At 40.6% G+C, this 14432-nt stretch overlaps 1 protein-coding gene across 1 annotated transcript in view; it reads left to right on the forward strand.

Moving 5' to 3' along the window:
• TRPM6 (transient receptor potential cation channel subfamily M member 6) overlaps nt 1-13396 on the forward strand; it is a 142416-nt gene extending 129020 nt beyond the window's left edge. Inside the window, 3 exon segments of the mRNA XM_028493867.2 lie at nt 5560-5611; nt 10146-10252; nt 12818-13396. Coding sequence (XP_028349668.2) covers nt 5560-5611; nt 10146-10252; nt 12818-12951 — 293 coding nt within the window. The 3' untranslated portion in view covers nt 12952-13396.
• Nucleotides 13397-14432: the final 1036 nt, after the last annotated feature.

The raw sequence follows: 14432 nt of genomic DNA on the forward strand, positions 1-14432 counted from the left end.
TCAGAGAAAAACTTTAAGGAATTAATGATGACTCTTCAGTGTGTTTTTGTTTAATGATGTTTATATTTGGGGATTTTTATGTCTCTTAGTAATCCAAAGTGACATTAAACAGAACAAACACTGCATTGATAGTCTTGGGGGAAAAGGAATTAACTTTATTTTTTTACTGGGCAATTATGTGAATTGCAGAAATAGACCACTCCAAGTAAACTATGTCAAAACATTGACCTTCAAAGGAGGGAAGAGTGGACATCATAGAATGAACATGAAGAAATTGAGACACTTATCGGAGAGTTTTGCCGATTGGTTAGCCCTGAATTTATGGAAGAACGTGAATCCTATAATAGTAATTACAAGCAGTTATATTACTACTGCTACTGGTTAACATTTACTAAATAGTTATTTTGTGCCAGTCACTCCGTTAAAGGCTTATGTGCATTAATATGTTTAATCCAAACCAGGTTGGAAAGGAAAAATGTGAGAATATAATGTATTCTTAAAATATCGTAATAGTTTTCAGTTCAGTTATGTTTTACATTTAATTGATTAGTATTTTTAGTCTTTGGAGAGATGATGTGCGTTGTCTGGGTGGCAGGGAATGGAGACTGAAAGACCAGTTAGCTGCAGTTAGGAGAGGCCCTGTTGTCACGGTCCTGGGCGCTGACTCCTGGCTCCACCGTGAATTAGCTGCATGACCACCAGGGGGCAGCCACCTGGAGTCCCACTTCCCTTATTTGTAATAATAATGGTAAATAATGTTATGTGCTTACCCCACAGGGTTGTTAAGGGGCTGAAATGAAGCAAGTTCCCAACACAGTAAACGTTAGTTATTGTTGTTAGTATTAGTCTCTGTGTGGCTTGTTAAAATGGAAGTTAATCTTCAGTTGTGGGTAGTCTACTCTTAGCTGTGTGGTCCTGGTGATACTTGAGGGAGATCCCAGCTTTGACCTCTGTAGAGTGAAGCCCTGAACAGCTTGCTGTGGCTCCCTATTGCTTTGAGGGAAAGAAGAAATGAGAAACACTCCGGCAGTTTATTCTTTCAGTTTCTTCTTTTCTTCTCTTTACTTTCTTCCAAGGGAGTGCCAATCATTAACCCAGGAGCTACCACATCAGGCCAGGAAGCTGAACTCTAGGGAGAGGCTTGACTAATTTCTGATCACTTGTAATTATACTGTAGTCTTCCAGTCTCCTCCCATTTAAAAATCTTACACGTGAGAGCCTGAATCGTCATCATTATATGTGAAATCCAATATTTAGTTTCCAGCAATAGGAATGAAAAACAGTTGTATTTCAAATTACAGTGGTCTGTGGCATGTTTTTTTTTTTTTTTTTTTAAAGAAGATGTTGGGGGTAGGAGTTTATTAATTAATTTATTTATTTTTGCTGTGTTGGGTCTTCGTTTCTGTGTGAGGGCTTTCTCTAGTTGTGGCAAGTGGGGGCCACTCTTCATCGTGGTGCGCGGGCCTCTCACTATCGCGGCCTCTCTTGATGCGGAGCACACGCCTCTCTTGTTGCGGAGCACAGGCTCCAGACGCTCAGGCTCAGTAGTTGTGGCTCACGGGCCCAGCTGCTCCGCGGCATGTGGTATCCTCCCAGACCAGGGCTCGAACCCGTGTTCCCTGCGTTAGCAGGCAGATTCTCAACCACTGCACCACCAGGGAAGCCCCTGGTTGTTTTTTTTTTAAGCTCACTATTTTTTTTTTTTTTTTTTTTTTTTTTTGTGGTATGCGGGCCTCCCTCAGCTGCGGCCTCTCCCGTTGCGGAGCACAGGCTCCGAACGCGCAGGCTCAGCGGCCATGGCTCACGGGCCCAGCCGCTCCGCGGCATGTGGGATCCTTCCGGACCGGGGCGCGAACCCGGTTCCCCTGCATCGGCAGGCGGACGCGCAACCACTGCGCCACCAGGGAAGCCCAAGCTCACTATTTTTTTTTCAAAGAACTTTTGGAGATATTAATTTTTTATTCAACAAAGCAGTTTCCAGTATAAGTCAGCATTAGCATCAGCATCAGCATGGTGCATTCTACTGCCACAAGGAAGGTGACTTCTTTCCATTGATGTAGAAGTTCATTGATGCATCCCAAGGTGATTGGAATCAGAATGTAGGTCTCTGAGTTTCTCATAAGGGCATGCTATGTATTGCCTGTACATGGGCATTTACTCTGTTAATGCCAGTAAAGAGCACTGGAATTTTTAGATCTTAAAATGTCTTATCGTCTTTCATGTTTTCCAAATATCTACGTACATGGGTAGGATGGGCACCTATGTTAAAGTTTGCCAATTGGGTGACTCCTGTGTAGCCGGAAGAGGCTGGGGTGGTAGTAGTGGGTGTGGTGGTGCAGCATGATTGGTTCTCTGAACTGCTTTCTTTTTGTAACTCATTGGAATGCCTCTTCTGCCATTCAAGGGTCCCCAAAAGATGTTTTTAGTAGTTAAGCTTTGAGCTGTCAGATTGGGTTTAGGGATATAAAGGTTTGTAGAAGCTCTTTACCCTCAGTCTTATAGGAGGTTCTATTCATTAGGAAATAGTGCTTTAGGAAAGTGAGATAATCAGAACATGATTTTACCAGTGGTAAGAAAATAGAATTTTACTTCACAAGAGCTCTTGATAGAATAAAGACAATAAAAATAGCAGTTGACATGTTTCAGCTTCTTCTGGATCAGACATTTTGCTAAGCAGTTTGTATATGCTAGTTCATGCAATGCTCTCAGTAACCCTATAGGATAAGGCCCGTGATTATCCAAACTTCAGGTGATACAGTTGAGACTCAGAGAGATTAAAGAAGGTGTCCAGATCACTCAACTAGGGAGTGATGGGGCTGTGAGTGGGACCCAGATCCTTTGACTTCTGCCTATTTAACAGGCTACAAGACTGAAAGTAAATGGGAGCTGATGTGACTTTGATAGACTTTTTTTCCCCTATAAAACCTTCTTTTCCGCAATTCTTTAGGTATTGTGCGTATTTCAGCTTAAATTTACAGTTTACTCAGACGTCAGCCTAAAGCTTTCATCACTGCTGGGAATTGTAGGCATAAAGTCAGGTCTGAGCTTAAATGTATGAAGGATTTGTAGCCTTTAGTCTCTCTATTGGTGGTACATGGGCTGTCTGTTTGTTGTTTATTTACTACATAGTTAAACATAGTTGTTCTGTTTATTTGCTACATGTTTGCTGTACAGTTAGGGTCTTGTTAGGCTGTTCCTTTTTGTATCTGTAATGAGAAAAGCATAAAGAGCCCAGCCTATTCATATGACTTTTTCTTTAAAAAGCAAAGCACATTTTGCATACTGCCCCTTGAGCCTGTGTTTCAGACTTATTTTCCCTTTCCCTATTCAAAATCAGTGTACAAAGAGATTCTAAGCCAAGGGTTCTGAAAGGGGCTCTGGGTAGAATTCAGAGGATCTCTGTACTTTGATGAAAAAACAAATTAAAAGTATACCTTCGGACTTCCCTGGTGGCGCAGTGATTAGGAATCCGCCTGCCAATGCAGGGGACACGGGTTCGAGCCCAGGTCCGGGAAGATCCCACATGTCGCAGAGCAACTAAGCCCGTGAGCCACAACTACTGAGCCCGCGTGCCACAACTACTGCAGTCCGCATGCCGAGAGCCTGTGCTCTGCAACAAAGAGAAGCCACCACAGTGAGAAGCCTGCACACCGCAACAAAGAGTAGCCCCCGCTCGCCACAACTAGAGAAAGCCTGTGCACAGCAACGAAGACCCAACGCAGCCAATAAATAAATACATTTATTTAAAAAATAAAATTACACCTTTATTTCATTAACCTATAGCTGAAATTCATCATTTCCTTCAGTTATAACGGCGACGACCGATCACAGTGGCATTAGCAGTACCCATGACTGTTTGCAATAGCAATTACAGTTATTAACATAGCACATTGCAGTGTTGGCAGATATCTCAAAATACTGATTGTATTTATTACTTTTTGGATGTTATAGTGTTATTAGGCTTGTGCTTGATCCTGTTATTTAACATACTAATAAAGAAGCACGTGTATTGCAATACAATTTAAAAATTATTTTGATCACTGTATTTCAGTATCATTGGTTTCCTTTGTAATCTTATGTATTCAAACTATGCATTTAAAAACACGTTTCTGAGAAGGGGGTCCCTTAGCTTCATCAGACTGCCGAAAGGGTCATGACCCAAAAAAGGTTGAAGACCTCCTACTTAAACAGGTTATTTTCCTAAGGAAGTCAGTTTCTCAGGGGAATGGTCTATAAACTATAAGGATTACATTTTCTTGTGAAAGGTTTAACATATGGTAAAACATACAGAACATAGTAAAAATCTTTCTTTTTTAAAGTAGTGGTTAGAAAATGTGTTTTTTTTTAAACAAATAGAAATATACAATAATGTTATACATTTTATATGATTTTAAAATAAATTTCCCACAAGGTTGGTCTCTTCCAAGGCAAGAGGACCAGTGCTGATTAGAGGACGATCTCAGACATTGTCAGCTTATGCCCACATGGTGCATTCACCTGTCTGACTGGCTCACCTGTGAAATGCTGCCTTTGGAAGTCAGTCTCACCACCATTCGCATTTTATAACAGATTCACTTTGGTGTTGATCCCTGTTTTGATAAATGTTAGATTTATATGTCACGTTATCCTTTTATGCATTGGTGCTGTTTTTTAAGAAGTAAAATTTATTGAAGGATCACATACATTCAGGAGAAAATTACACACAGCATGAGCATACATCTCAAAGAATTTCCACAACTGAACACGTGTGTGTAACCAGCACCCAGATCAAGCATGTGGGGTGTTTGTATTCTTCTGTTTATAAACCCTATATACATATATATATATATATATATGGCATTTGATATGTGTCTTTGATGGAGCAGAGGTGATACCTGCAGAACCACACAGCACCTTGCACCTTGCTGAGCACTGATGGACTCCATCTAAGGAGACCACGGACTAGGGGGAAGGACAGAAGCTTTGGTTTAGCTTCAATCCTATTATGACCTCTTGTGGTCTGTGCAACCTGACAAGTTGCTTAATCTCTTTGAACATCAATGTACTCATTGGTAAAATGAGGCTGTGAGGATGCTAATACTTTTCTTTCACGATTGCCAAGAATTAGAAAAAATAAAATTAGAAAAAATAAGAGTGTCTAGTATGTACAAGTGGTAAATGAATGATGGATGCTATTATCAGGAACTGTGAACACATCACAAAAACACTTTTTTGTAGCCTAGAGGTTTATTGCAGCATAATAGAAGGGGTTTCGGGAGACAGGGCATCAACTAAAGTTTTCAAACTTGCCTGGACAATTTAGTAGAGTTAATTTACATGATGTTGAGTTTACTACAGGGTGGGTCTCTAGTTAGTAGTAGAGTTAATTCACATGATGTTGAGTTTACTACAGGGTGGGTGTCTAGTTAATAGTAGAGTTAATTCACATGACATTGAATTTACTACAGGGTGGAAAGAAGGTAGGTATAAGAAAGAATTTTAAATTTGGTTATTATTTTCTTGGATTTCTGAGAAAATGAAATTCCCCATTTGGTAAATGAATTTTCTTTTTCTTTGGAGGTGTTGGAGAAAATTTGACAGATCCATCTGTTATAAAACCTGAAGAAAAACAGTAAGTTAATTTATCATTTAGAAAATTGCATTTAACACATTGTACATGGTTTCTTAGAAATAATTTTTAAACATTTCTGCATCTTGCCTAGATCCTAGAAAGGTTTTGATGTCCCTTTTATCTATATCTGTATCTATATCTATATCCAAAAATATCTATATCCAAATACAATACAATAAAATACAATAAGACTTAAAATACAATAAGATTTTAAAGAATGCATAGATTAGGAAATAGGGGCAAAAAGAAAATAAGGAAATAAAATAAGATTAAATCTGGAGTTTTTAGTACACAAAAATGGAAACTATGTATAAAGACCAATGCAGCGGCCAGAACTTTGTTGCAAATTTGACTCTGAGTTTTCTAGTGGCCCAGACAAAAGAGAAATATGGGTAAATTCAGCCTCCGTAGGCTTTGACATGAAAACAATTAACGTCATAGGAGAAGCACCGTTTCCTTTGTTGTCATCACAGTGGAGTCATTGCATCTTATCATGGGCACTGTCTTCCATTACATGCCTATAAAACGAAAGCTGAGGGCATGAAGTGTAGTATTCAGTAACAGCAAATCTATGAGAGGACAAAACAGTGGGGCTTAAATATGGAGCCATCAGATTGTTAATTCAGGACTGAAGTGTAAATTATATAGAGGGATGAGTCATCTGCCTATCCTTTGAATGCCCATGGCATTTTATCCCATAAGCAGCCTTTTGGGAAGACTTGGCAGTAGAGGAGGTGGTATTCTTCTGTTAAAGGTGGAGTAAAAAGAAGAGATGGTGATGATTAAGGGAGGATCAACATGGCAGATGACAGTGGTTTTCAAACATGAGCTTTCATCATAATCACCAGGAGAGCTTGTTAAAACACAGATTGCTGCCCCCTACCCCCAGCCTTTGATTACCCCATTTTCTGGTTCAGTGGGTTTGGGATGGGTCCAAATAATGTAACAAGTTCCCAGATGATTCTAATTCTGCTGGCCTAGTGCCCACACTTTGAGAACTGCTAGCATACAAAATTCTAATTTCTTAGTTGTCCTAAGTGTCTATACTTGGCCCCTGGGTTGTAAAACACACACACACACACACACACACACACACACACACACACACATATAATTATATAAGTGGGCAATTCATATATGATGAAATCTGAAACTTTTACTTCCCTCCTATTGGACTCATATTGTAAATATTCACTGCTTTAATGCTCTGTTCTTTTACTGAACAATTTAATCTAAATATGGTACCATTTTTAAGCATCTATGCAAAGAGGTACATCTAAAAGTGTATTAGCTACTCCTGTGAAATAAGAGAGCTAGAGAGGATAAAGGTGAGCCATGTTGCTCCTGTGAATCCAAATCCCGTGATATTTGACCATGGAGTTCATGTTGTAACCCTTAGGGTACAGATAAAGGCTTTGTTAGTTTTCACTTTAGCAGAGTTGAAGTGTTTTTGGCTAAAAATACTTATTATTTCTTCACCAGTCCAGTGTGCCCAAGGGTTTTTAGTAGGAACCTGTATTACAAGTACTTCCTTTATAATTTTGCAGTGAAATTTCTTTTTGCATATAAAATGGATCAAGTTGATGTATACTCTATCATTTATTAAATTTTGACCTTGGTATGTATATGTAATATGACCTGAATATTTCCAACTTTTAGAATTCTAAGAAGATTATATTATTCCTCTTGACAGTTGAGTATTTAATTGCATTCTATAGGCCAGTGGGTCTCAATTTCTATTAGGGTCACCTAGGGAACTTAAAAAAAAATGCTGCTCAGAATTAGCATCAAGTCAGAATCTCAGAATATAGGACCCTGATGTCTGTATTTTTCAAAAGTTCCCCATGTGATTCTAATGGGCAGTCAGGGTTGGGAGCCTCTGTCTTATGTCAAACTTTATTTTTTATGACTTGAGGATGTCATAAACTTTGGAAGCTGATAGATTGGTATCACTGTAGCCTGCCTGGTTTTGTGGGGTCACCTAATTTTGGGTGCAGTTGGTCTTCATGGTGAAGATAATAAGTATTATTTTCTCACAATGTGGTGAATTACATCTAATCAGTTCAATGAGGCTCACATTTTGGGATGCCGTCTATTTGTTAAACTTTTGCTACACAAAGCACGGGCCATGAACCAATAGCATCAACATCCCCTGGGAGATTGTTAGAAACACAGATTCTCAGGACCCTCCCTAGACTTCCTGAATAGAATCTCAATTTTCATAAGATCTTCAGGTATTTTGGTGTAAATTAAAGTTTGAGAAGCAAGTGCTTTCACATGTTGTTTTATTCTTAACAACAACCTTGGAAGGAAGTGTCTTCAATCCCAGTTCACAAATGAGAAAACTGAAGCTCAGTGGAGATGGCAACTAGCCTATGAGGAGAAGGGGGTCAATGAAAGGGAATGATCCTCTACCAAAAGGAAAGATGTTTTGTGGTGCAAAATCTGATATTGTCTCTAAGGCCTCTTGTCTCTTAACTTTTCCCAGCCTTTTGCACATGAAGACAGAGTCATCAGACCTGCTCCCCCCAATCCTTTCTGGCCACTTAACTTGGCTCCTCAGGTCATTGACCTTCAGTGGAGGCTGCCTCAGTGTTATTGGTAGTTTGGGATTGCACCTTTTTTTTCACTTACTGCCTTGATGGTTTTGGGCATTTGACAAGTATGAAATGATAATGATGATGATGATGATGATGATGAGATGTTCTTTAGTAAATCTCTGTGTACATGGCGCTAATTAGCATTTCTTGAAGGTGGAACCAAGCTACCTCCTGCTTTCCTGTGCTGTGAAAAATCTGGAAAACAGTTGTATATTTTTTCAAACGTCGTTATCTGAGACTGCAGGGCTGTAGGCATGGCGTATGAATGTCCCTACAACCCTTCTTCGCTCTCGCCTGCACAGGGAGTGGTCGAACGCCTGATACATACATATTATAGTAATTTTGATTCTTTTGTCTTAAGTTTAACAAAGCTCATAGAGGGAAACAATTTTGCTTACAGCTTTTATCTGAGAATCTTTTATCTGAGAATCAATTACATTTCTAAGTTGGGAACTTCCATGCTTTATTGGGGGGAAGGAAATGGCAGTGTGGAATGCAAACGAGTGAAATATTCCAACAGGGTCATGCCAGAGAGACTATGAAAGGAATTCTTCAGTTTTAATGACTAAAATAACGCCTTCATTTTTCACTTTATCAGCATCATAGAGTTCCAGTACTAAATATTGAGTGATTCTATTTCTTGGCCATATTTGGTTTCACCTTATAGAAGTGGTTCCTTACCAGATGGATTGAAAGAGGAATAGTTAACAGAGGCAGCTTATGCAGCCTGGTAAATACCACCAGAGCCGTATTTTGTAAGGGCGATTGAGTGACCAGGAAAGTTAATCCTGGGTGTCTGTTCACGTTGTCTTCCCAAGAGATTTCCTCCACCTACTCGCCTCAGAGCAAAGAGGCAATCTGAGATCAAACTGACATCAGCCCTCATTCTGAGCTTGGCACATCTTCAGAGCAGCTACTGTTATTCTGCCAAAAGGAAGTGGAAATTGAGATAAATGTTTCAATACTCAGATGGAAAAGTCCATTTTTACACCACATCCCTTTTGAAAAACCGCATTCCTTAGAAGCGAAATTTATTGTTTCCTTTTGTGATAGATTGCTTTTCTTTTTTCTTAAGACGTGGTATTTAAGAGCGGTAATTGAGTTCAGATTTTAAAATGTGCTGTTTCCCACTCTGCATGTCATTAAAATAAAATATTAGCTTTCATAAAGTTTCTTTGGAAGTGTTTCTGGTATGCTCTATTCCTTGGTGTGTAGAGTGTCAGCCGAAGAATAATGGTTGTGAACGATCAAGTAATGGATGAACATTGATCCTAGAATCTGCTAAGGATCTATTATAATTATAGAGTGTTAAAAATGTGCCTAAGATATACTGATTTACTTCCACAAAATCATCATCTCCTAGTTGTCTTGTCTTTTCACAAAGAACCCAGCTATAGCAGTTTGCAGGGTAGAAGTAGCTATCAAAAGAGCCATGAATACTGGGTGTCGGGTTTTGTCGGGCTTTTGTGTTTGAGGACATTGATTATTTTCAGAAAAGTATTTGGGTTTGAAACAATGCATATCAATTTTTTCAGAAGGGGTGTTCCAGTACCAAGTTTATTTTACTTTATACTTACCTTTCGGGTATTCTAGTAGAACAGTTGGTAATGAATGTCATTTTCTCACCTCATATGCATTAAAAAGGGTCTCACTGTATTTTGTTTTAATGTGGTACATAGAAAATTCACTTTTCTATCAGATTAGCGTGGAAATGAGTTTCACAGTAGGTCTTGGAGTTGGGTACAAAGATTGAAGTGCATTTGAATTTTAAATTTGCGAACCTAACATTGTTGCTTCCCCAAAGTGCTCTGTTCTTTGTTGGCTCCTTCAAGTTTACTGGGTTACTATGGGATACTGTTCGGTATCTCAGAGAATCCTAGTTGAGCTCCTTTTTCTGAGCTGTGATCTAATTGATATTCTGATATTTCCTCTAGATCAAGAGGAATGGTGTTTGGACCAGCCAATTTAGGGGAAGATGCAATTAGAAACTTCATTGCAAAACATCGTTGCAACTCCTGCTGCCGGAAGCTCAAACTCCCGGGTATGCCCCAAACAATTCTATTTTTCTCTAAGTAAATCTCTCATTGAACAACATCCATTGTAACCTGGGATAGAGTAGAAAATCTTAATCACATTTTTATCTCATTCGCAGTCGAGGCCTGACTTTCTGACTGCAAATTTTTCAAGTCTCTAAAGGGATTAAAAGGACAGGGATTTACTTCAGGTTCTGCCAAAATGTGATAAAACAACATTGGGCCCAATACTTGTCACAGTCTCTCCAAGGGAAAAGTTCCTCCTACTTAATTGGGGCAAAATTGGACCGAGGCAGGTCTCTGTTCCCCGCCCCGCCCCCTCCCCTTTGGGTCTTGAGTGCTGCCCACAGAGTTTCTATTCTATTCTTATTTACTCATTCGACACTTGGGAGGGTGTGGCATGGAGGGAAACAACAGCTATCAATTAAAGTAGTGCTTTTCACTATAAAAAACCTGCCACTTTCAACATACATCGCAAGGTATATTTTAAAAATCTGATTTGATAATATGGCACACTTTCTCTGAAACTAATAGAGTCAGCACCGAAAAATATTTCTAACATAAAAGTAAGCGGCTGGAGGTCTGTGTCCCCCACATTGGCAGCCCCAGCTCTGCTGCATTTTTTCCTTTTATCTCAGAAGGGATGCTTTATGTCTGTCTCAGCTTTCCCACTATTTTTCTAAGGTTGCGCCACACTTGTCCTTAGAATGGAATTTCACATCTTTTAAGCTGATTGGCCCTTCCAGCCTTATCATAAATGATCAAACCCTGAATTGGAAATCAGTAAAAGATCAACATCCATTGTAACCTGGGATGGAGTAGGTGTAAATTTACAACAAAGAAAGGCAATTTCTAATCTTGTTGGTGTTAGAGGTACGAGTTGCTCTTGTGGGCATGAGGTAGCAGAAGACTGGGATGTGGAGCAGATTCCAGTTCTGGTGGGAAATAGCTTATTAGCCAGGGGTGGTGGCGGTGGGAACATCAGATTGGAGCAGTACAGACAGGAGGGGTCTCGATGTCATCTTGGAGCTGCTCAGGACTCCTTCTCACAAACCACCCAGAAGAACTGGGCAAAGAGATCAGTCCATAGCACATTGGCCAAGCTGCCCACTGGCCTCCTCTGGTCAGAAGGAGCCCAGGAAGGAGAGGGGGCTGGGCTGAGTGGCATCCAGGCCCCCAGGTAAGGGCCCTGTGGGAGGCAGGAGCTGACACGTATCTCCATCCCGTGATTGCAGGCTGGAGTCCAGCCCATTAACTCAGCATCCTCAGGTGCTGACCTCTTCCCAGGACTGATTCATTGTTTCCTGGGCAGGGCAGCTTCTCATTCTTGATCAGGAACTGTATCTGGTCAGCCAGGAGAAAGGGGGCCTTGAGGCATAACTCACTGCTTCCATCCAGTTAGCTCTTCTGTATGATTCAGATTTCCTCCCTCCCTCCCTCCCTTCCTTTCTTCCTTTCTTTCTTTCCCTACCATGGTGGCTTTTGAGGAATTCAATAATTCCTCCATTTCTGGACCTAATCCTTGCTTCCTTTCAAAACCTTAGTTAACACATTTAAATGGAGATAAAAAATATCCTCATTTACTTGAACATTTGGTAATTTGAATTTTAAAAAGTTTAGCTCGGAAAACAGAATTGGGGTGATTTTTCTTTTTGTTTATGTTTTACTTTTCTTTTCTTTTTTCTTTTTTTTTTTTTTTTTTTTTTTAAGAGAGGCAGTTTAGGATAGTATAAGAGCATGGGATTCATAGGTTGAGCTCACATCCCAGAAATGCTTTTTACTAGTTTTGTGACCTTGGCCCTCATTCTCATCTGTAAGCTGGGGATAATAGCACCTATCTCATGAAGTTGGTGTGAAGGTTGAAGTAATGTAATAACTGCTGGTTATTATTAAACTATAATATGTATTAGTTTTATGTCCAGATAATCTCCATTTAACATTAAAAAATAATACAAGGATTGCATGTTTAAGCTTAACAAATTTAATCAACACAGCATACAGTGGTTTACAGACATTTAAAGGTCACTCTCCTCCATAAGTTTCTCCCCAAGCGTTACCTTTATTAATGATTTCTTTTGATAACTTCCCTGTGAAATTAAAGAAGGAGGCTTCAGGAAGCATAAGATCTGATAATTGGATGAAGTCTTTATAGGTGCAGCCAAACCTGAGGTACAGCTTTGTTGCAGAAAACTGACCACTGACATCCCGAGTCCACCATTTTGGCTGCACTCTCTGGCTCTGCCATCATTCAACAAGTGAAAATGCCCTGTTTCCAGTTTGGCCTCACTTAACTCTGGGCAGGTCATGTCTTATAGGGCACCGTGTATTGAGTCAAGCAACCAAAGCTTGCCTCCCCTGCCCCAGTGAACACAGCCTTGGGGAGTTAGAGTCACACATGTGCATGGTGGGATGTAGTTTGGACATGGGTGAGGGTTTGAGTTTCACATATCAGTGGCCCAAGGGAGCAGAGTCCTCACTGAGCACTTGGCCTAAAGTCCTGAAGTCCAGTCTATCTGTGTGAATATTATGTTCTTAAGGATTCTCTATAACTGTCTTAATTGTCTTCCTTGCAGATTTAAAAAGAAATGACTATTCTCCCGGAAGGATAAATTCCGCCTTTGGACTTGAAATCAAAACTGAACCAGCTGAGGAGACTCCAGCAGAGGAAGAGGGTAATAATTCTCCAGAAGACCTCACACGATTGTAAAAAAGGGAGAAGTAAGAAGATGACAGCCCTTGCCCTCCCTTCTATGAACTCTATGGTAACATAGATTGATTGATGTAACACTGTTTATGTCAGAGCCTCTGCCAGGATGGCCTTACCCTGAGGGCCTCCTGGGACATGCCTTCTGAGCCTCATGTCTCCCCTCCCCAAGGACCTCACTGGTGTATGATGAATGGGTTCTCCTAGATATTGACCTGTGTGCGGGGTGCTTTGCGTGTGTTCGTCATCCTCAAGTTGCACAAGAAGACAGATGACTCAGCCAGGAATGCTGCTCCTTCATACCTCATTCCTTGGTGCAGAATGCTGGGCACTAAAGAACCAGGCAGATAAATTTAATTTATTTTCTTACTGTGTGTTCAGACTCTAACCTCCGCTACTATTCATCACCTCACCCACATATTGTATTTATTTATATATGTACATTAAAAAGTCACTTGACTCCCTCCTCTCCTTTCCAGCAGCATAGGGCTTTGAATAGCAACAGAAAGGAAAACAATGGAGTAAGGGTGTATTTGCACAGTCTGGAGCACGCTCCTGTACAAACTAACCAGTAAAAAGTTAGCATCCTGGTGAAATCTAGATGGGTTTGAGTATTCTCAGTGAATCATATGATAACCGGGCATTTCAGGTTTCTCTGGAAGAGAGGAAAGGGAAATCTAAAACAAACACCCTTGCATCCTTTTTTTTTTAAGGGAACAAGGATATATAAAACTAGAAATTATTAAGAAATGTTTTCCCTTCCCTTACGCTCAGGGACACTATTGGTTAGAGAGTTGACTAAGCCAACCTCTAAAGTATTACTCCCTTTTTCAAAGCTGGGTATATAATATTACAAGCTAAATTACTTTATGTCAGGTCCTATGAGGAAAGATGGGGTTTTTGAATGAAAACATGTTTCACAGGTAATTGCCTGGTTGAAATGCAGAGTTCTGGTGGCTTAACGAGTGCTGGAGTGTATATTGTAAGTATGGCCTGAGCACATGTAATCAGTTTCAGTGGCCTGAAGAAAGGGTCCCTGGAAGCCACACTGTACAGCAGTGGTCCCCACCCTTTTTGGCACGAGGGACCGGTTTCGTGGAAGACAGGTTTTCTACGGACCGGTTGCCGGGGGTGGGGGATGGTGGGGGAGGATGGTTCGGGCAGTAATGCCAGTGATGGGGAGTGGAAGATGAAACTTTGCTCACTCGCTGCTCACTTCCTCCCGTGCGGCCTGGTTCGTGACAGGCCGCAGACTGTGCGGCCTGTGGCCGTGGGGGGTCGGGGATCCCTGCTGTACAGCATGTTTGGGGGATCAGTCATCCCTCTTTCACACTTATCAGGGTCACCCTACCTCAGAACAAGCACAAACTGTTCACACAAGGAGGAGTTGGAGGGCTGGGAATCTTCTCCCCACTCTTCCTGCATCTCCTTTCCTCATTATAAAGCGTTCCAATCTACCAGCAACAGACCTCCTGGATTTGAAA

Source organism: Physeter macrocephalus, chromosome 9 (assembly GCF_002837175.3).
Source record: "Physeter macrocephalus isolate SW-GA chromosome 9, ASM283717v5, whole genome shotgun sequence".
Lineage (NCBI taxonomy): Eukaryota > Metazoa > Chordata > Mammalia > Artiodactyla > Physeteridae > Physeter > Physeter macrocephalus.